The sequence below is a fragment of the Sturnira hondurensis genome, unplaced genomic scaffold (genome assembly GCF_014824575.4).
Source record: "Sturnira hondurensis isolate 20B ecotype Veracruz unplaced genomic scaffold, ASM1482457v3 Scaffold0022017, whole genome shotgun sequence".
Taxonomy (NCBI): domain Eukaryota; kingdom Metazoa; phylum Chordata; class Mammalia; order Chiroptera; family Phyllostomidae; genus Sturnira; species Sturnira hondurensis.
In genome coordinates this window covers 9,220,912-9,245,001 of record NW_028094648.1, presented here as the reverse complement: position 1 = coordinate 9,245,001, position 24,090 = coordinate 9,220,912, and the positions used below count along the sequence as shown (strand labels likewise).

The 24,090-nt window shown below is 39.6% G+C and overlaps 1 protein-coding gene across 1 annotated transcript; it reads right to left on the bottom strand.

Annotated features, from left to right (window-relative positions):
* Positions 1 to 16,683: 16,683 nt before the first annotated feature.
* On the bottom strand, positions 16,684 to 23,616 carry COMMD8 (COMM domain containing 8). The gene is made up of 5 exons (XM_037034176.1): positions 23,484 to 23,616; positions 20,447 to 20,602; positions 19,159 to 19,311; positions 18,277 to 18,432; positions 16,684 to 17,242 (listed from the first exon to the last, which is right to left on the bottom strand). Exons 1-5 carry the CDS (start codon positions 23,547 to 23,549, stop codon positions 17,222 to 17,224), a joined length of 552 nt encoding a protein of 183 aa, XP_036890071.1. The 5' UTR covers positions 23,550 to 23,616; the 3' UTR covers positions 16,684 to 17,221.
* Positions 23,617 to 24,090: the final 474 nt, after the last annotated feature.

The window sequence follows — 24,090 nt, the reverse complement described above, 5'->3', positions numbered from 1 at the left end:
TTCGCCTCTCCATGAAACTGAGTATTTGGAAGAACACTTCTTTCTCAGAATTCCAGGCTGATTTATTCTCACATTAGAATCCAACCCGATAACCATGGAGGACATTTTTCTTTTCTTCTTGAGAATAAGAGTATGGGGAGTGATGACTTTTTTCCTTTGAACTATTTCAAACGAGCCGCCCTGATCTCCTTCGTCCGCCTGCAGTCCCCCGACGCTGTGCCCCGAAACCATGTCCTCGCGTTTCCCTGGTTCCTGCTCCAGAGAGGGTGAGAGGAAGGGGGCTGGGAGAAGAGGGCTTCGAAGATGGGAATCAGGAGCAATTTTTGCTTGAGAAAAATGTTGCCCTTTCCATGAGGAAGGCGAGACTTATGTGCTGTGAACAGGGTGCCTGGGCAGTTACCTGAACTGCCAAATCTTCAGTCAAATAGTATGTATTTCTTAGCCTTCCAGAGAGCAGGGCCTAATGGTGACAGGCCAGCTGGACGGGCCTCGGCTAGCGCCTCACGGCTCTGCTCTCTGAGCTCTGCATTCCAAAATAGGAAGCGGTTGTTTCAGGAAACGCACATACACCCATTTCGGTGTCATACTTCTCTGAGGCCAGATCTTTATTTTAAAGGAAATCTGAAAAGAGCAAAACCACAGAAAACAGCCACTATGACAAGCTCACTGGGCCTTTAAACATTTACACCAGCCCCTGAAGTAAAGACCCTGTCTACACTCATGAACCCCCATCATCATTGCGCTGCCTTGATCTCCGTCCACAGATAACTTTGGTCATAGTCGTCAGAGAAGGGCCATCTCTCAGTCGCCCAAAACACAATTCTAAATATATCTAACCAGCTGCAGATGAGATCCATCCCATTTTGTGTCATTAAAGTCCCATTGCTTTGTGTGTTTGTTTTAGCTTGAGCGTTAAAGAATTCTACATGTTCATTTGCAAGGCTGAGTGAAACCCTAAGTTGACCAACCAGCTACGGAGGTGATTGGGACCTACTTCTTGGATATGAAATAGGGTTGAGGTAATAATAGGGACACTCTGGCTTTCTCCCTAAGGCTGTGATCAGGGTCCATGTTTATGATAACATCAGCTACTTGAAATTGTAGCTTTAATTGAAAGATAAGGCTGAATACTTACTGATTAGCTCAGGTAGAGAGAAAGTGATAAGATACCCTTTTAGAAAGCAAGAGGAAAAGATTATCCCAGAATATAATGAATGGTTAAGGCTAACAGATAACACACATTAGTAAAAATATAAAAACTCTACTTTAACTGGGAAAACTATCTCAATGATTTCATAAAAGATTAATAGAAATGATTTAATAAGAAAAACATAATTTTCATTTAGGTTTTGATTGCATGATCGCAGTTCCGGGTTGAGGAAATCTTTAGCTTCTGGGGATGAAGTGACCCACTTTGACACGGAGCAGTCCCTTGGCAGGGTGAGACACTGTGCCATTGTAAAAGGCCCCAACAGGGTATTTCACAATGGGGTGGAAAGTGAGCAGACCGGTGACTGGTATTCCCAGTGACCACCCAGGAACCACTGCGTAGCCATCTACTTTAAACACAGAAAGGGAGACTTTTGGCTAATGCTTACCAGAAATGAATCATTCTGATGTCAAAACACTTTAAAAAGCTTTTAAGGATGAAATGCTACATCAGACAGAACGTATCTGTACACTATGTTCCTTAACAAAACAATTTTTCTTTATTTATCTGTTTAGATCATTCTTCTTGGAAAAGATTGAGGTAATTCAAATTTTCGTATTATTTTTATCTTGCCTTAAAAGTCTAAAGAATTTTATGCTTGTAATTTAGATGTATCTTTAAGGGAGAAAAAGAACATTTGGAATTCTTCTATCTTAACCTTTGTGAAATGTAAAATTCGTAAGCCTGAGTATTCCATCAGGCACAAAACGGCGTCACTGTATGCCCTCCTGGACGTTACAGGGGTGACGACCACCACCCCGCCATGCTGTTCAATAGCTCACCTGCTTTCAGAGGTGATGGCGGCCATAAAAACTGAGAAGCCGCCTGGTGAATGCCCTCTAATCCCCACGTCTTTCTTCTGGCTGCCTCCTAAACACATGCTCCCCGCCTTGGGCCCCCCCCCACTCTTCTTCCAGGCTGAAAAGTGAATGAGGAAAAACCCCTCCTCTCTGCCTCTCCCCCTTGTTTTGTCCAAAATGATGTACTTGACACATGAGACTCGTTAGACATTCTTAGGCGCCCTTGAACCAGCCCCTATTCCTGAAAGATTCAGATCAAGACAGACACAATAGAGGTTTACTGTTTAACTCTTTGGTTATTTTCTTTCTGCCATGAAAATAGCCATAATCTCCGTCATCACTGAAGTGGCAGCAGAGGCTGAAAACTGCATGGACCCTCTTATGCTCTAGTCATGGCCTGGGGACTCCAAGTTCACAGTTGGTAAACTGTGACATATACTGTGTCATGAACTTAACCTGTGAGATCCAACATAAACCCCGTCTTTCACTCGACAGTAACGACTACACACTCATGTTTCTCCCACTCATGTTCTTTGGCTTAAAATATCAGGGGCGATGTGTGTATTATTACACTTTTCAGCTTTGTGAAGCAAAGATCCAGGTAAAGACATATTTTTGGCTTGAATTACCCAAGATTATTGCCTCCACCCTCTATATTGCCAAATAGAAACAGCAGACTGGTTGGTAATTCTGCTGACTAAATGTTCTGTGTTTTCATACATACGATCTTTATTGTGTATTACGATCAATGAAGGATCTTGAAAGTGCCAAGAGAAAAATGTGGTGCAGAGAATAAAGCTTGGTTTGATCCAAGATAGGTTTTCCTCCTAAAATCAATGACTACTTTATAAATATTCATTTTTAAAAAGGAGCTTGGTTAAAATTTGCCATGTTAAACAAAGAAAAAGATATTTATAATGCTAAAAGGAAATGATCTCCAAGATTTCTTATATGGACAATTTTGAATAGTATCTTACCAAAGGGTGATATGCCACAACTTTTTTTCCTAAACAAAGTGTGATCATATATCCCAGAAGGAAGAAAAGGGTATGTGCGAGCGAGCATTTGTTCCTGTTGGTCCATTAGCAGTTACTGGGATGAGGAGGACAGATATACAAAACTATCTCAGTTTCTGAAAGCAAACAAATAGACATGGAGGTAAACTTGGTAACGGAATGTAGAATATCATATAAACTTCCTTGTAAATTCTGTACATATTTCATTGAACTGTTCCCTGTTGCGTGGTGGTCCTCAGCTTTGGGTGGACATTTGAACTATCTGAGCATTGTAAATAATGTAAGCTTCTAAGGCACTTGCTTTTATTCATGAAGTGACATGACGAGTGATTTGGACCCAACCCAGAATCTGTTTCGCTCTTGCGCTCTCTCTGCCATTTCCTGTGTGCACCTGTGTAACTCTGCCAGGTGTCTGTGGTCACTGCCTCACACCCCAACCCCACGGACAGGGACAGTAACTGCTGAGGACACCGCGGGCCCCCGGGGCTCAGGAGCAGCACGCCAGCAGAGACAGAAACGGCAGTGAGCTGCTCTTGGAAATGTGTCCTAAAAAGTGGACGTATTTTTATGTCATTCGCGGCTATTTATACACTTGGATACCAAATTATGTGCTTTTCGCGGGGGGGGGGGGGGGGGTAAGGAATGGAAGAGATGATGAAAATCCACAGGTAATTCAAAGCTTCATTTGCACCAATGGCTTTAGCTTCTAACTTTTTTCCTTCTACAATGTGTCCTAGAGCTTTTAATAAGAATAGAAGTGGGTGTTTGGGTTTGATTGGGGTCAACAGTCAAATGTCCAAATAATGGGAAGGAGAAAAGGAAGAGATAGCAAATGACATTGATAACACCAGCTGGCTGATTCATTTCTGAAAGACCCAGAGGTAGCCATGTCACCCTTTTTAAAGGTAAAGAGAAATACTGGGAATTGAAACAAGTGTTTTTCAATTGGGGGGCCCAAGGTATGTTTGATATATGGTAGTTAAAAGAGAATTTAATAATTAAATACTCTCAAATATATTTCTCCCAAGTCCTGGTATTCCGGAAAAAAGAAAATCAGAATGGTGGGATATTATGCCACAAGACGTGTTTCCATGCAGCCTGGCAGTCCCAGAGAGGGTGACAGTGTCCACAGAAATTCATAATATCCAAGCAAGCAGGGACTCAGATTGGTTGTTTCTTAGTAATACCTCAGACTGCCCACATTCTTTCTTCGAGGTAAGAACTTGGCAAGACAGGGCTTTTTGCGCCAGCATTTTAAAACACCAGGAGGGTGCAGGGAGCCATCACTGTGAGACATTCGGGTTCTAAAATGTGCCAACCAGGATCCGCCATCCACTGAACACGAAAAATGCTCTGTTGAAACTAATCAATTTCTAGGTTCAAAATACATTATGCTTTTTTACTTTAATCCTGCTTTATCTAATTACCTGACATCAACCACACCAAAAGAGAATTCATTGTTAGAGGTTGCAACGCAAAAGCAGACATTCGAACAGGAACGCTTTCTTAATAGAAGAGTTGTGAACCAGAAAACATTAAGTTCCTGGAAGGGAAAGAGTTTGTAGTGTGTTTTTAGTTCTCCAGTAGCAAGAACTTCCTTATTTGAACTCAAGACATCTAACAGTTGCTTTGTTTTCCCTAATCAAAAACTCCTTGGTACACCAAGGGGCTCACTGCCATCCCTGACTGCCCCTCGATGCCTCACGCATCCAGCCAGCACTCATCGCAAAGGCTTCGGTAGGAATGAAATGTGGGAAAAGTAGGTGTTGTATTTCTCACCGAGCTGGGGAAGAAAACCATTCCACTCAACAACTCTACCTGCATTTCCTCTGCAGACAATAGAAAAAATAAATCAATAAAAGTCAGGCCAAATAACTTGATACATTTGCATTTGCCTTAGGTATACAGGGTCACAGATTCAGTAGCTTAAAACAGCCCCAGGAGGAAGCTGAAGACCCAATAAGAGGAAGCAGTATTGCTATCTGGCTCCTGCTTCTCCCTGGATTTCCTTTGGAAGAGAAATGAGGAAGGGGGAACACCCCCCAATATCATTTTTATAAGTGCAACTTATGAAAATATGATATGTGTATGCATTTTGTGGGGTTGCTGTGTAAAATAGATTACCTCTCTTGTGTTCATTCCTTCCAGCTCCATGTAACCATCCCGCCTCATGCCTTAACCCAATTAAATTGGTTCTTTTACTGTATTTTTCAGACTATAAGACACACTCCCCACCCACATAAATTTGGGAGGAATAATGGTTGTTAATGCTGCTATTGAGTTCTGTTTACATTTATACCGGTGAAATATTATGTTATTTATGTTATTAAATATTTTACCACATTTTTTGCCTCAAAATTTTTTTCCTATTTTCCTCCTCTAGAACCTATGTGCATGTTATGGTCTGAAAAATACAGTACTTTTCTTCTCATTTCAAATCTCATAAGCTATTTGTCCATGAATAGCTGAAAGCTTCAGGTTTTGTGAACTTAATACTGCACATCTTCAGTTGAATCTGCAAAAAATAATAAATTTTAATAACGTCCCCAAATTCCTATTCCAATTGTCTTTAAAAGGTAACTTGTAGTCACCTCTGAACTGTTTTGTTACTTTTCTTTTCTGCTTTTCCATCCCTTATTTGAAGAGCACATGTGTTTACATAAACATTCTCTTTCCCAGTATAATTCAGACTAATGTGGAAATAAAAATTATTAGCTCAAGCCTAGGAAAATTTATATTATCTACGCCAATGTTTGAAAATACCATCTCTTTACATTACATAGTTGTAATATGGTGAATTCATACACTATCAATTCTTTTTCATCAAACTCAATTATTTACACCCTCCTTCAGCCTTAATTGCATACCATTTAAAGATCTATTATTAGTCCTCTCAGAATGGCTTATCATTCACTGAGCACACCATTCGTTACAGACTACCCTCTAGGAACTTGACCCTCTTCATCTTTTCTGTAGCTTACTCCTATTACAGATTCTCACCTCTCTGCATCACCTTACATAATCCCCCTTGATTTCCTAGCAGACATTAACAGGTCTTAATGTAAACTAAATTGCCCCTATAAAATGTATAGAACATTTTTCCTCTAGATAGCATTTCTATACTTAGAGAACAGAGAGTTCTCCACACATACACCAGGCAATGTGCAGCCGAACTTTAAACATGAACAATCAACAAGTTGCTTGGTAGGGAAGAGGGACATTATAGCGGGACAGACAACACCCTTGGAATTCAGAGTGCGTGACCTGACCTTTACTGCTGGATGCCCAGCAGTGCGACTTTGGGCATCCCATCAGAGGAGTTCCAAGTTCCCTCCCGGCACTAAGTTTCAAAGGGTTTTTTTTCCCACTGAGGAAGGAGATCCCCAGAAAGATGCAGAAGTACCGTGGCCCCAGAATTCGGTGATGTTTCTTGTGGAATGTCTTTGGGAGTGGGCCATCAGATTGTCAAGTGAATCAAGTTCACTGCTTTTTCATATTCCTTTAAAAGGTAAATAGAACAAGAAGTTAAAATGGAAGGCAAGTGGCAAAAAGTTATTTTATGGCTTTAGTAATAATCTACAGTACAGTATTTCCCTGTGAGAGCATTGGAGAATCTCAGAGAACATGAATCAGTATGGCCTCTGTTTGTAGATCTCTCAAAGGTGTCAGCTGGTCAGAAAAAGCCAAGAAATACCCGTCATGAATGGAAAAGCCAACTTCTAAGTAACACCCAAGCAGAACTGCAATCCCCTTCAATGACCCTCCCCAGTCCTGGACCCATCACGGTCTTGTGTTCTTTTTGCCTTGATGATCCAGGTTTGGGTTAGTTCAAAAATGAGTGGAAAGTATGAGGAAAGAAGGATTTTCACTCCCAACAGCTAGCTACTATGTATGCCCAATAGTTTCATTCTTGTACCCCTCTCCTCCACCCTTCCCCCAGCTGCCACACTAAACCCTTTCAGTCCCCCCTTGAGGACACTAATACAACCACTAATAGCCCGGAGTATGCCCCAATTCTTTTGGAATAACATCATTGTTGGGGAGCACAGGACCCAGCTTTTCCAAAACAGAAAGACAGTCCCAGTGTGTAATTATCAATAGAGTCGATTTTCACTCTCAAAATTGTCCATTTGCTTAATAAATTTTATACTCACACTAATAATGAGCTCATAATCCCCACACCTGGAGGATATGAGAAATATAAATACATTAATACTAACACCTTGGAGAAAGGAATGTCTTGGCTCCCTATGAAATCTCAAAGAAGTCTGAGCTCAGTCTTCACCACCACTCATGCTCACCTTCTTTCTCCATATTCCCCTTACTCAGCCATCAGGCAAGCTAATCCTCAAGTTTTCCCCACCTGCCACTGCAATAACCACACATCGTCTCACATTGTTCTTGTTGCCGTGCTCAAAGTTTTACATTTTATTCCCACTGTCCAGATGTTCCTCTTCCCATGCCCTTCCCCACGGTGGATTACGAATCAGGCCAACATCCTCCCAAAAGCTAACCATGAGCAGCCTTCCCTCATCTGTTCACTCTCCCACTAGCCCTCCCTCAATTCTTGCAAGCTCTTCATCCAATAATAATAGGTATTTTCTTTGTGCATTTCCCAGCACTCCTGCAAATAGATGTTCTTCCTCCCTACGTAAAGTACAAGGTCCTTATGGGTAAGTGCCCCACTTCCTCATTCTCTTGTATTGCCCAGCACAGCTATTGTTCTGTCCATGGTAGGTCTGAGAAGGCTGATTAAACCACCCACATTGGTAACTGCATCCACATTTCTCTAACAGGCAATACTTCAGCATTACGGATTATACTTTGTGAGGCAGGTGTTCCCTGCACACTCGCTCCGTGTTATTTTAGCTCTATAGAACCTATGCCTACAAATCTCTAAACGGATATTAAAAATGCAGGCAAGGTTGCACTGAACCCGGTTGGGGTCTGTGCAAAAAGTGGTTACTGAGATTTTTTTTTCCATTGCTTATCACTAAGTGAACGGAATCCTAATACCACCATTCTAGATTCTACCAGTTCCAACAGAACTGAAATTTCTATGCTAATTACTACTGCTTTTCCTTTATGAAAAAAAGAAAATAAATTTTTTAAAGTTTCATTGATCCTCCATTTACCTAAATTTGCCTTATTACACACCTTTTAAATCCAGACTTGTGGCTGTTCATGCTTAAAGCTGAGGCTACACTGCATAATTGGGACTTGAAAATTCAAAGAATACTCCCAGAAAGCACTGCACACCAGATTTTATTTCTGCTGAGAAATAAATGGAAGGTTTAGAACTATCTAAGAGGAAGGGGCAATTCTTAACATTCATCACTGACCCTCAAGACTGCATACACAGATTCACAGAAAAATACCTTTTCTCCCCAACCCCTTTCAGTTGTTAACTTTCCTGTTCCCCTGTTACATTATTTACACACTAGCATAAGAAATCTATCATTCGCAAGCCTTACCTCAGAGTGGCAACCAACCACCAAACTTTTACTAGATAACATATTTTTCTACTTGATAGCCCTGTCAAATACATCGAATTGCAGTGTTTACTTTTTTAAAGCTAATCACCTCATATTAATCTGTTTCCTACATCTGTTTAAATACTCACTGGATAAAACTTGAAATAATTTATATTTTGCAACAATACTCCTTAGACATGTTTTAGGAAGACCCTTGATTATTCTAACTCACTGCAGCATCATAGAAAACAGAATTATACATACAAGTAACATTTCACATTCAGAATGTCCACTGCCCTTCTAAGGAAGGAATGCTCCTGATTAAATACACACACATGCATTGGCCGTGCGGCTCAACTTCTTATTTTAGAGAGGACTGGTAACCCTTCCAATATAAAAGTACCATGTGGCATTATTACAAAGTCATTAGATTTCATGAGTTTCTGGAAATCCCAAATGATATCAATGTTTACAAGGACCAAGAAGTTTTTGACATCTTCAAAACAAGCTTTTGATTTTTGACCACCAGGCAGCATTTTGTGCCATTGTGACTGGAAACTAATGGCTAAAGTGAAACAGTGTTGTCGGTCATTTACAACATCCATGGAAATGTACATGGGAAACTTTACTATGTAAATACAAATAAAATTGTTTTTGAGAGAAATGCATCTGGGTTAGGGTGGCTTGCTTGAAAAATTCTCTGGGCTATCCATCATGTCTGAATAATTATTTCACTCCTTTAACTTCACCCAAGGAGACCTGGGGCAAAGATCTTCACACAGGGATGCTGGAGGTTTGGGAGTGCAGGACTCATTAGGCGAAAGAATGGGTGAATTACTATCCTGCCCGCAATGGAACACCTCTTTGGCTGCCACCTCACCTGTAACTTGATCCCATCCAAAACCCAGCTAAGCTTTCCAAATCAATCTCTCCTGCTATTTAACTCACATCACCCTGTACTCAATAGCTGGGGCTTTCGAAAGCAGGTGCTACATATACACAGAGAGAAATTCATACCTTCCGTTGCCTCTCCAACTCCGTTATGCTAAACTCACCAAATACATTAGAAAATGTTCCGTGTTTTATTCCTTGTGTTTTTAAAACTCCACTAGTCAATTTGCTGAATTGTCTAGTCACCCTCCTGCCAAACACAATTTAGCTCATTCCCATCTGGATAGTATTACTGTTCTTGGCAACTCCTTCCCCTCCTTACTTCTCAGCAGGTAGGACTCCTTTTGTGACAAAGAAACATAAATCACAAGATTTTAATGTTCTTTTTGCTTTTTTGACATAAGCATTTGCTTTCTTACACAAGCAGATACTTTTGTATATCTACCAAACCCAAAATAAAGTTAAATGGCAAAAATAAGTATTTCTGGAAACCTATAGAAATTTTAATAAAATGAGACAGGTTCAACAGATGTCAAGAAAGGTGGACTCCTTACTTTTATAATTCAAGTTCCTATTTTGTATTAATATATGCTGCATTTTCTGATTGAAACTGCTGTTCTGTCTAATGAAACTTGTGGTTTTCTGTACCTGCTTTTTACATTTGAAATCAAACTTTCATAAAGTGTGCTTGAGTGTACCCTTTCTGTTAGGGATTTGATTAAAATATTCCAGCTGTTTCATTAATTTCTCTTTATGTGCCTCAAGTATGTGATGTTATGTCTTTGCTATCTCAAAAACTATCTGTGGACCAAATCCATGAATCTTGCAGACTGTGATTTATACACATGAAAGAAGAAATAGATTTTCCCCTAAGCAGTGAATCCATGATTAAGAAACTGTTCGTCATCCTCTGATTCCTTTTACCCGTCATGGTCTTTTTTTCTACTCTTAATCATTCATTGAGTGATCGCATATTCTTGTAAAATAAAATCAACTCACATGCAATCAGGTATGGACACGAGACACCCTTGTGCCCTCAATTTCAGGACTCACAGATGCCCTAGCAGTCACAGGACTGTATTTCACTCAATAGCTGTGTTAATGATGTGGCTTTGCGATAAAATTAGTTGCTGTTCAATGTACTTTGCACTAGATTTTCAATGTTGCAGCGAATGAAAGAAAGAAACACATTTGAAGGCTGATGTCAAAAGCCATCAGCTACACCTACCAAGCCGTTGCGCAGCTTCTAAAATGTAGTTACTGCTGTAAATATGTACTATTTCTGTTAGCTTGTTTATTCCTAAAACACAAATAAAACTTTTTTATTAAAAATGCCTACATATAAAAAGCTTACTTTGTACTATGTTTAAAAACATGCGAGAGTTCAGACATATCTTTTTATAATCTAAAATGTTTAAAATTATGAATCTATCATTTGAGAGCTTTTATTGTAAAATTTAGTACAAAGCAAAATCCCTTTTCTTTGGAAGAAATTCTCTGCAGTATTGGTCAACAATTGGGGAAAATACCAGCATTTTTCCAGGAGCTTATTTCTGTACCACTCTGACATTAAAAAATATATATACATTTGTAATATATATTACAAATGTAATATGTAATATATATATATAATTTTAAACAACACACCTTCCAAACATTTCAACATGTGGAATTTATATATTAGAAAAAATGAGGCCTAAAACAGACTTTAATAGGATCCATTTGTGAGGTGCATTATGTCAAATTTCTTTTAAAATCTTCACTGCAAATATGAGTTGGCCTATTCGTCAGTCGTTCTATAATAGTTTCAAAACTTCCAACCTCTAAACTCATCCTCTCCCTTCAGAACTATGTTGACAATAAAATAATCAACAGATTAAAGGTGTGAAACTTGTTTAATTGGTTGTGAACGTGGGAAGCTCTATTAACTGGCTGTTAGTATACACTAGCCTTTCAGTGAGAGTCAGAACTCCAGTGGAAGGAGGACTAACACCCATGCAGAGGGAAAACTGGGAATCTGCACTCTCTCAGCCGACCTCTGGCCTGCGCGGAGTTGCCAGGGGTTTTAGAGACGTCCTCCACCAGTCGCTGTCTCTGAAAGACCATGTTACACAGTTGGAGAAATAAACGGCCATCAGTTTTATTTAGATTAGAAAAAGAACAAACATGTTTGTAGCATGTTTCAGGGTTGTTGTAAGGATTACAGATAATAAGAAGCTAACATAAGGTAGGTGCATATCTGTGTTGTCTGCCAAGGATGTGGAGAAATCGAAACCCTTACGCACTGTTGATGGGAATGTACAATGGTGTGGTCAATGTGGAACACAGTATAGAGATCCCTCAGAAATGTAAAAAAGAGAGCTACCATATAGTCCAACAGTCCTGCTTCCAAGTATCTATCCAAAAGAATTTAAAACAGGACCATGAAGAGATATTTGCACACCCATGCTCATTACAGCTGAGAAGTGGGAACTGAAATGCCATTGATCGATTAACAGATACAGGAAATGTACGTACATACAATGGCGTACTATTCAGTCCTAACGAAGGAAACCCTACCACGTAAGATCAGTGATCTTCAACCTTTTCCATCCCATGACACACATAAACTAAGTACTAAAATTCTGCAGCACACCAAAAAATATGTCGCTGATCTGACAAAAAATAGGTCTAATTTTCACACCCAGTGGCTATTATTGTGTCAGCTGTTTCATTGTTTGTATTTGATAATCCAAGAGAAAAGTCCCCCTGACTGGTCAGGAATTGAATGCTTTAAAAACACTTGCAGCACGCCAGTCTGCCCCTTACAAAACATGGAATGAAAACCACTGCGGTAAACCACAAACGGCCCTTGAGGACATCACGGTAAGTGGAATGAGCTAGCTACAGATGGAAAAATACCGCATGACTCTGCTGACAAGTAGCCAAACTCCTGGAGCAGAGAGCAGAATGGTGAGTGTCGGTGGCTAGGGACTGGGAAAGGAAGAGCTGCTGTGCGAAGCGCAGACTTCCAGTGACACGAGACGAGAAAGTCCAGGACATCTGCGGTGCAGTAGTGTGCATAGTTAATAGTGTACTGAATACGAAAGGTTTATTAAGAGAGTAGAATTCATGTTAGGTGTCCCAAGAGGGGTTTTGCCACAATTTAAAAAAAAGAAATGCAAAGTAGGACAGCAACTTCAAAAGTTTGGCCGTTTCTTACAAAACTAAACTTATCATGCAGTGTGATCCAGCAATCACACTAAGTATTACTCAGTTGATTTGAAAACGTGTCCACGTAAACCCTGCCAGTCAGCGTTCACAGCAGCTTTATTCATAATTGATATGAAGTGACAACTTGATGTCTTTCAATACGTGAATGGACACATGAACTTCGGGACATCTATACAATGGAATTTTACTTAGAGATAAAAAAGTAAATGAGTTACCAGGCCACAAAAAAACATGCAAAAACTTAGATGCATATTGCTAAGTGCAAGAAGCCAGTTTAAAAAGTACATACTGTAGGATCCCAATTATATGACATTCTGGAAAAGGCAGAGCTATTTGGACATTTTTTTTAAAATCGCTGGCGGTCTGGGGTTCAGAGGAAGCTGTAAAGGGATGAACAGGTAAAGCACAGGTGACTTTTCGGGTATTGAACTATTCCACACAGTGGATACAGGGCATTAGGCACCCGTCAGACTCAGCACTGTTCCACACAGAGTGAAGCTTAATGTGCGCAAATTTAAAAATCACTTAAAAAGGCAGCCCAGCAAGGAGCACATACTGTGGAAAAAAAACAACTGTATTACAAATACATAAAACCACCTCACTGAAGGGAGTGGAGGGAAAAAGTGCTGAGCTAAGGAACTTTGAAAATGAGTGCAGTCTGTAAAAGCGAAAGGGAAATGCACATAAATCCCTCCTAGAAGGTAAAGTTGTCAGTCCCATGGGGTACAGTAATAAGTCAGATACTGCTGCAGATATACTGGAATGGAAGGACTGAGAAAATCGGTGGTGGGTGGTGGGAGTGAGGTTTCTCACTGCTGGAACTCCAATTTACAGATCACAGAGGAGAGCAGACTAGAATGATTGTGCGGTAATGGAGTTGAGTTGGAGACATCAGGATGAACTCATGCGTAGTTTAACATAGACGGTTATATAAACAAGTATTTATAGATGTGTGTGTGCCCACAGGGTAGTTTATGCATACACAATTTTGATTCTGTCAGCTGAGAGGGCCTTCGAAAAACAATGTCCCAATAGCACTGAGCACACCTAGCTTGGCATCTAATACCATTCTTCGGTAAAATGAACCAGGGTATCTTGGAGAAATGGCTGATCCTCAGACTGGACAGAAAATTAACAAAATGAGCTTGAAGCATCTTGTAAGGCCAAATTTTTAAGGAAATGATACAAAAGTAAATAAATAAAACCCACTCCCCACTGACAGCACCACGTCAAAGTGTGAAACCAACTGAGAAGCCAACTGAGAGCGCTCCCAATGATCCAAGGTAAAACAATTTTGAGTAATAAAATTACTACTGGATTACAACCTAAAGCATAAAATATCCATGAGTCCATACTATAAAAATAAATGATTAAATAAATCAATAACTAGGACAGATGAGACAAATCTGCGCAGAATTCCAGACTTATATTCATGTAGATACTCGCTTCAAGGAGGGGAGCACAATGTCCATTCCTTACGCACAGGCTACACAGAGCGACCTCCTTCCAGAGAGTACGGGATAGGAAAAGGAGAAATCAGAGTAACTTTATAGTGAAAAAACCTATCAAACACTACCTCTGCCAAGTGATTAAAGTCAACGTCATCACAAATCCCATTAATAGTATGGACTCTTGACCTGATGTAATGTAACTGGCACTTCACCTATGTGACCTTCCTCCCCCAAACCCATGACCCCAATCTAAACATGAGGAAAACCTTACATTCCAATAGAGGAGCGTCTTAAAAAACATCTCCCAGACACTCCCCCAAACTGCCAAGGTCGTTAAAAACAAGGGAAGTGTGGGAAACCATCACAGCAAAGGAGACCTGACAACTAAGTATGATATGGAATTCCAGAACAGAAAAGGGACATTAGGTAAAAACTTAGCAAGTCTGAACAAACTACGAAATTTAGTTTAAAACAATATATTGATATTAAGGCATCAATACATGTGCCACACTAATATAAGACATGAGTAATCTGGGAAACTGCACATGTACTATACAGGCTCTCTCTGTACTGTGCACTCAGTACTTCTGTAAATCTAAAACTTCCCTAAAAAAATACAGTGTATTTACAGAAAAAGACAAGCTACAGATTGGAAAAAATACAAGACATATATATGACAATGACTGTATCCAGGTTACATAAAGAATGTCCAAAACTTGCCCTGGCTGGTGTAGCTCAGTGGATTGAGCGCGGGCCTGCAAACCAGATGATCGAGGTTCGATTCCCAGTCAGGGCACACGCCTGGGTTGCAGGCCAGTTCCCGGTAGGAGACCCATGAGAAGCAACCATACATCAATATATTTCTCTCCGTCTCTCCGTCTCTCCTTCCCTTCCCCTCTAAAGATAAATAAAATCTTTTTTTAAAAAAGTCCAAAACTCAGTAAGAAAACAATCTAATTTAATAATAGACAACAGATCTTAACAGACACTTCACCAAAGATACACAGATGGCAAGCAAGCACCTGAAAAGATGCTCAGTATCGTTAGTCCTTATTAAAACCACAACACATACACCTATTAGAACAGCTGAAATGAGGAAGACTGACTGTACCAAGTGCTGGTAGGGAAGTGGAGGAGGAACTCTGATAGACTGTGGAATGGAATGTAAAATGGTGAGATCACTTTGGAAAAATATGGCAGCTTCTTGAACAGATAAACATAAACCTACCATATGATCCAGCCATTTCGCACCTCAGTATTATTCATAGGAAAGCATATGTCCATATAAAGACAGACACAAGAAGTGTGTAGCATTCAGTGTACCATACTAGCCAAAAATTTAAAAAACCAAAGTATCTATTAATAGGTAGATAAACAAACCATGGTAGAATTCTACGACAGAAAACTTCTCAACAATACCAGGGATTGAACTATTGTTATGTGTAACAATAGGAACTCAAAATAATGCTCAAAGGAGCCAGATCACAAAAAAAGAAAAAAGTACATACTGTATGATCCCATTTAATAACTCTTGAAAATGTGAACAAATCAGAATGTTTTGTGGCAGGAAGCAAATCAGTGGTTATCTGGGGCAGAGGGGGTGGGCACAGGAGCAGAATTTACAAAGGAATAAGAAGACATTTTCAGGAGCGACTGATATGCTCACCACCTTGATTGAGGTATCGTTTTCCTGCGTGTACATACGGGTATATCAAAATGTATCAGATTGTAAACTTCAAATATGTGCACTTTATAGTATATCAGTCAGATTTCAATAAAGTGTTTAAATATGCTAATACAGTGAGAGGGGACTAAGAAGAAGACTTTTTCCTTCTCAGAGGAAGTACTGTACAGAAGGCTGAAATTCAGAAGGGCCCTGTATCAGCATTACTCAGTGCTGCTACTGGTCCATCATGACACAAGGAACCTATACAAGGAGAGAAATCAATACCTCCATAAGCACACTGTTTAGTTCAGCCAATGTTTTTTTTCCATACGCACAATTTCCCAGTGAAGAAAGCAGTATACTGCTTTCAACACCAGCTCCTCATCTGTTTGACCTATAATGAAGTCCTGGGCTGGCCTCAGTCTACAGGCACATTTTGAGGGCACCATCTGGATCACCTTCCGGAATGTACTAACCTCTCTAAGCCCATCCTCATCTATATGAGAACAGTAACAACTGCTCTAGACACTTCATGTAATGGTCTGATGCTCTAATGAGCTACAAAGCTTGCAAACAGCAGGTACCAATTAATTATACATCACTGAGTTATGTAGAAAATTATTTGAAATAAAGCAATATAAGTGTACTTTTTATTTGTGCAGAATGCTTATCTCTAAACTTGACTAAAATTAAAAATAATGTTTGCCAATAAGCATCCAAAACTGTTAAATTCAACATTGAGTTTATTAAAAAAATCGATATATATATAATCTTAGTATATTTTAATAGTAACATATACATTATACAATGACATATACTGTTTTTATAAGTTCATAATTCTCCCAACCAGAAATAAAAAGTAGCAGTGTTATTGCATTTTTCCTATGATTTAGTATAAGATTTGTTTCTAGAATTCATAAACTCAAAACTGTTCACAGATTTATTTTTTCTTATTCATGTCTGAAGAGCTTTTCTCTAAGAATTTTTACATTTTCTAATCTTTCCTTTGAAATACTACTAAGATATGGAATCTCCTGAGTTACACATGCAGCTTATACATTCCTTATTTTTCAAAAATATCACAAACTAGTCATATATATCCATAATACACATCCTTCATATTCACATACTTCTTTCAGCAAGATTCACGTTTATTTGTGCTTTGTATATTTATATTACTTTAGAGCCTATTTTTAGTTTTCAATAAAACTCTATACTTATAAAGATCTCTCAAATATTTAGTAAGTGAAGCAGAACAGTCATTATGAAAATATACACTGCTATTGTAGTTTTTTATCTTTAATTTTTTACGTATTTCCTGTCGACCATGTAATTTCCTGTTCTTTCGGAAAGTAGATAAATTTTAATCTTTGTAATCTCAGTACGGCTGCTTTCTCAGCCTGGCATATCGCACATTGCAGGTTTTCTGAACACACAGTATTCGATCTGATAGCAGTTGCAGCAGCACAATCTGATAATGTTGGTATTCACCATTTTCAGTTATTTCAACTGCAGGATGACCTTAAAAACAAAGGGGAAAGGGGAAAATCAGTTTCTACCAGAATGATGCCAATATCTGTTGAATGGAATGCTGTGGAATCTCTAAAGTGCCTGGAGAACTGATAACAAGTGTACCACCCAGTAACTTAGGGCACATGCCTGCGAGGATCCATGGTTCAGAACCATTTCACATTTATACCAGGCTTCACCACACATATCAGACACTGAGCCCCACCCGAGGCGAGCCAGCACCAATCCAGCGACGGGGCGTGTGGACCAGTCGTGGAGGCACCAAAATGGCTGAGCAACCGCAGAGTATGGAGGGAAGCTAAAGAAGACCAGGGTTTAAAAGGGTCAGAGCCAAGGAGATTGGTTAGCAAGAGACGGGTGAGAAAAACTAATCCCTGAGACTCGATCACTACAGAAAATGCTGAGCAACAATGAATGGAACATACATAACAGAGATGACTGTTTTTGCTTCTTCCTCATAGCAGCGGTTTCTACTGTTCAAATATGATGTTTCTTATTAATTAAGCACTAGTAATGACTACTGTTATTCAGCCACTCCTCTGTAAATGTAAAGTTTTTTAGTCATTCATTAATTTTATCTTATCTCAACCTGATTTTGTCATAACTTCAAGGTATATTTTGTCTCTTGTAGTTAAAGCAATTTTCTATTTGTCTAGTTAAATAAGACACTCTTTTTTTCAAGACTATTCTATTTTTTAAGCAGAAAAACACTTCATAATTAACTAAAATCATTAATGTACACTGGAGCCAAACAAACCTAGCAGTCAGAACAGCCCTATTACTCTTTCAAAAATTAACACTTGATAAACTATGCTCAAAACAAGTAATTAAAATTACAAGTTATAATTAATTTAATGTCTAAATCTAAAGAAGTAGAACATAACAAAGCATTTTTTGTGCTTGACATAAAATATCAGAAAGGAAAGAAATATTAAAAGTAAACTATGAGTGTTTCTTACATGGCTGTAATGGTAACAGTCAAAGCTTAAGCATTTTAAACCACACAAAAAAATCAAAACAAATACCTTATTAGCTGCTTCCAAGGAATTTATGAGATTTTGCAGCTCTTCTTTACTCATTTCAATAGAATATGGTTTGACTTCACCATTTTCTTTTATGTCAAGATGAAGGTTTAGAAGTGGCATCTGTAATGTAGCAATCTTGTCGCTGGAAAGTGCAAGCTATTTAAAATGAGAAAAACAGTAATTAATAAATGCTAAACAGGACTACATTAAGTATGCATCAGAACCTACGAACAATACATTTAACAAACTACTCCTGTTTGCTGTCAAGTACAGGGAAAGGTAGAAGAAATAAAAAAATTAAACCCATGCCAAACCAGCACACATCTGAAGAAGAGAAAAAGAGTGAGGAGAAGAGAAAACACAGGCTAGGAAAGAAAGACAACCAGTCAACAGAAGCCCACAGCTAGAGCAGCCTTATGACTGGGAAGTACATCTATATCCAATGGGTCTCAGATATAAAGCCTGTTCTTTATGAACTCTGCTAACCAGACCCTCCTTTAAAAATGTTTTTAAATTCTATTTTCAAACACACACTATAGATGTTTCCCTGGAGGTAGAATCGTATTCACCAATCTTAGGAAGACTATGAAGTCTAGAAAGTTCTAGCCAAAAATATTTGTTAAATACATACATATGGCTCCACTGTTTATAACATCTTATGATTTACAACCTCAGTTAATTAAACTTATCATTCAAACACTGTTTGAATATTTGTAGTATACTGATTACCTAGTTAATACAAAAGATAGTTTTAATTAACTTTGATATCTTTATGGGACATTGTATTCTCAAAATAACAGAAATTTTACATGTATAATATTATCAAGAATAAATATTTCTATTTAAACACTGAAATAAGAACACTCATGAATAGATCCTCACCTTTAGCTGCCAATCAAAATCCTGCAGTTGTGCAGAGGAAATATCAACTATTTCTCCTAACAAAGCCTGCTTAATTTCATCTTTTCTACTTTTTAAGCATTTCATGACAGCTTCCTGATGAAATGAGTTCAACTCATTCAATTGCTGAGATATCTATAAAAATAAAAATGGTTATGAAATAAGTGAAAGGGCTTTTCTGTATCAAATGTAAACACACAGCTCTACTCCCCTTTAACATACTGTTTAAAATGGTAGTAAGTGAGGGAAAAAATACTTCTGTCACTATGAAAAGAACAAGATGAGAATACATAACCAGCAAAGTAAAGGTTTAAACAAATTTTTTGCCAAAGAAAAAGTAAAAGTCAAGGGCTGACTGATGAAGAGTACGAAAGTGAATACTTCCGGGGACCACTGAAAAAAAGATGGAATAGCTATAGTAATATCTCAATGCAGCCTTCAAGGCAAGAAATACTACAAATGCAATTCAATGGAAGGATCCCCCAGGACCCTGCAATTTCACTCCTGCAATTTCACTTCAAGACGCCTATCTCGGCCCTCTGGGGTACAAGGAGACACATATAAAATGTAGCAGCCCTGTCCACATAACGAAAGAGGCCATGCCCTCACTGTTCATCAGGAGGAGGACAGGAACGAAAGTAGTCCTCCTAATTTCTCCTAATTCCTACCATCAAATACTACATGGAGCTAAAATATATAAACTAGATCTACATTTATCAATATTTATGAATCTAAAACAATGTTACATTAAAAATTACAAGTGGATACATGTTATCATTTATAAGTTACACACTGAAATGGCTCAAATCATTGTAAACAGTACAAACATTCATACAACACAGAACCCAAAACACGCACACCGACTTCACAGTGCTGATCTCTAGGGGGAGGGCACCACACCTAGGTGGCGTTTAGGTATATTTGTAATGCCTTGCTTCTAGAACAAACACACAAAACTGAAATACATAAAGCAAAATGTTAATAACTGTTTAACTGTGGTAATGGGAATATAGGTGTCAACTATTTAAATTTTGGGTTTCTTCTATATCATTTAAAGGTTACACAAGTTAAAAAATACAAACAACCAAAATCAAAACTACAAAAACCCAGACTTCAAAAATCAGATTTTCTAATTACAATAATTAGGTTTTTCTTAGTAGATATTTACTAATGACGGCTCTTGTATTATAAGTGCCCTAGTGACCAACCTAATAAAAACTCTGAATACCAATAATTTATTATAACATATAGAAATTTACAGTGAAGTTACCTCTTCATCAGATAAATTTTTACCAACTACAGCTTTGAAAAATTTGGTAGTATCTTCTAGAACACGCATCCATTCTGTGGAATCCCACACACTCTGATAATCCTGGTAGAGAGGGTAAATTCGGCCACAAATGCCATCAACTATTTTGTGAAGAAGCTGGAGAGGAAAAAGAAAGAAATGTATTATGAATAAAATTATAAAACAGATTTATCTCCCTTGTAGCAAACAAGTGTTGTGGCGACAAGCTCACATTATCTGAAAGAGCAGCTGAAGTTGAAATGCAACTAATTTTGATATTTTTATTAATTAAAAGTTAAAACTTCACTTTTGTAAAGTTCTATCATTTTTCCATGTTCAGAAGCTAAAAAATTATATAGATACACTGTTGTCTTTTCAACATTACCAAAAGGAAGATGTGAGTGTAAAAGTTGCATCTTGGAATTCCTGTTTATACCAGTAACACAGTCTGTACTGCAGATTCTCCCCCGCCTCCATTTATCACAACATTCATACTCACTTCCTTTGGTCCATTCCAAGAAAGCCCTCGTCACCTTTCTTTTCCTTTGTTTACATTCCTTTTTCACTATCCTACCTTAATATCAGCAATGGAAATCCTAGCATACATAATTGAACATAGTAATTAAGACTGGATTTTAGAATGAAACTGGCTAACCTGAATCCCAGTTCCACTATTTAACTAGTTTTGTCAAACTATGCAAAAGTTCTACCCTAGCTGGTGTACTCAGTGGATTGAGAGCGAGCCTTCGAACCAGAGGATCACAGGTCAATTCCCAGTTAGGGCACATGCCTGGGTTGCAGGCCAGTTCCCTGCAGGCCAGTTCCCAGCAGGGGACGCACAAAAGGCAACCATACATTGATGTTTCTCTCCCTCTCTCCTTCCCCTCTAAAGATAAATAAATAAATAAAATCTTAAAAAAAAAACTATGCAAAAGTTCTATGCCTCTTTTTCCCCATGTGTAAAATGAGAATAATATCAATACCCTCATAATACTGTTGTAAGGATTAAATAATACATGCAAGTCACTTGGCGCATCGCTGGCTTATACAAGGCACTTAAACATTGCTAGCCTTTGTTATCATTCTACTTATTATTATTATTATTAATTATCACTGTTTACTCCTCCTGCTCCTCCCCCTCGAACTATGTTCCATGCCTTTAATATATATTAACTGAGTACCTACCATGACTGCACCATTCTAGGCAAATGATTAACATGCTACACTTTTCCAAGGGATAGTTGTCTTGTAAGAAGTGAAGTTCAACCCAATTAACTTGGAAATGCATTTTAGCAGCAACTTTTTCAACTCTTTCCCCCTGGGTCACATTCCACTTCCTTTTAAGCAACAACACCTTCTCTTTAACACCACACATAGCAGAATGGAGATGGGCAACTGGTGACCCAGCTTCCAAAAGATGTCTCATGCATGCACTATACGAACGTGTTCATTTATAAAATCAGAAAAGAGTTAAGATGGTTTTTCTTGGTCCTGGTAGAAATTAAGAAAGTTAATTCCCTTTTATCCACCTCCCCACCATTTTCCCCATTGTAAATGGAACAGAGGGGAAAGGAGGGCCAAAATTGGGAACGTATAAAACCTACCTATCACAAAGCTATCTATCACATTTTGTAGGCTAAGCGCCGACGCCCACCCTTCACTCACAGCGAATGGAACAGAACTGGGGCTTTTGCAAAGCTGCCTGACATTGATACTGAAGGCCAGTCTACCAAAGCTGGGGATCCAAAGGACTGCCCCAATGATAAAGCTGACTTTAGGTACATTCATCGATTCCTCCCCTCAGCAAACACTGATTTAATAACCACCCTGAGCAAGACACAACTCTCAAGAATTGGGGATATAAAAGAAGTATCTACCCTAAGGGAGTTCTGAGTAAGAGAGAGACCGGAGGCAAGAGGACGTGTTCAAGTAAGACTTCATAAAGCCTGAGTTGTTGAGGGACACCGACAATGTAAGTAAACACGGTAACATATTAATTCCAATACCCAGTGTCAGTCCGTAGTCTGAACTCAGTGTGCAAACAGAGTCACAGCTCTCAAAACTAATGCTCAAACTCCATGATGCATACATTGCTTTCTCTCATAGGTTGGCAAACTTCCCTCAGGTCAAATACTTGGTGCATTAAGGTTTTTGTTTTGTTTTTTTTTTGCTTGAAGCGTCCAGGGGGGAAAAAAGAACACCCCTCAGTCAGATTTTCCTATTACAGCAACCATTGGGTTTTCTTCCCTTCACAGTTCCCAGTTAAGACACCTTTTTATGTACTTACCGTCTCCACATTTCTTTCATCTTTCAAACTCACTAAAATTTTGCTACCAAAAACAATACTTCGAAATGCAAGTGCCTTTGGTAGTGAAACTACGCGCAGCGGCCGGGCCGGCTTCTGCTCCCGTGTCTAGCTTCTCCCTCCTCTGCTTCTCACTCTGAATTGCGGCCTCTAAGAATGACCGCAGGTCTTCAAGGGTGGGGGGTGGCATTCTTCTTCTAGGCTCTGCAGCTGCCAATTTCTCTGTCTGAAACATTCTCTCCCCGCTAGCCTGCCTGATTCCTAATCATCCCTCAGGACTAAGTGCTGAATGAATGAATGAATGAATGAGAGGTAGGTGAGCAGCTGCAAACCACCGGCTCCAGGAGCGAGGCCTGCAGACACAACGTGGCAGCCCGGCTCCCCAGCCCAGGGTCACTGGGTCCCATGGAAGCGAAGGAGCGGACCGCCCCACCCGACCAGGGTGCAGCGCGGCCCAGTGTAGTCTGCGCTCAAAGCCGCTTGAGGGGCAACTCCACGCCGGGGCGCGGAGGTGGCGCCCCAAAACTCAGCCTCCACAGCTGTCCAGGAGTAGCAGGGGCCGATCCCCACCCCCTGAAGTCACGCCCCTTACCCGCCCTTTCCTCGGCTGCGAGGCGGGCCCAGCGAAGGTGTCGCGTCTGCGCCGGCCAGACCCGCAGGCCCAGCGGCCCCGAAGACCCTACCCCACGCTGCGGCCGCTCGCGCCCTCCTCACCGGCGGGGCCAGTTCAGCTGGAAGCTTCTGCAGTCGCCACAGAGGGGTCCCCTCTTCCGGCTCCATCCCTGCGCGAGTTTGGGTCCTGGGTCAAGAGGCCCGACCCAGTCGCTCCTCCCCCACGTGACTCCGAGGGGCGGAGACGACGGAGTTCTTGTGCGCATGCGCAGAAGAACGACCAACCCTTTTCTTGTAAGAATGTTTTTTCTGCTTGGTGGTTCAAACCGTTGTATTACTACTCTGGAGGCAAATTTGCAAATTACTCAAAGCAGTTTGCAACTTTGTTCACAGTTCTGCTGAACCTTTTCCGCACTCGTTGGAGAGCCATTTATTAAGGGTAACCATATTGGAGGTGTACCAAGGGCCACTGTCCCAGGAGGTGTGACATAGATCTTTTACTAAAGTTTCCTGATTTGGAAGGGGAATTAGGGTTTATTGTGAGCGAGGTTCATGGTGTAGATTATTTTAATAAGGTACTGTCTTCATGTCCATTTCCAAGTAACAGGTAAGAGAGAAGTCAGGTTTGCCATATTTAGCAAGTAAAATTTCTGGGTGCCCAGTTAAATAAGATATTTCTGAAAAGGGATAACATTTTGTTACAAGCCTG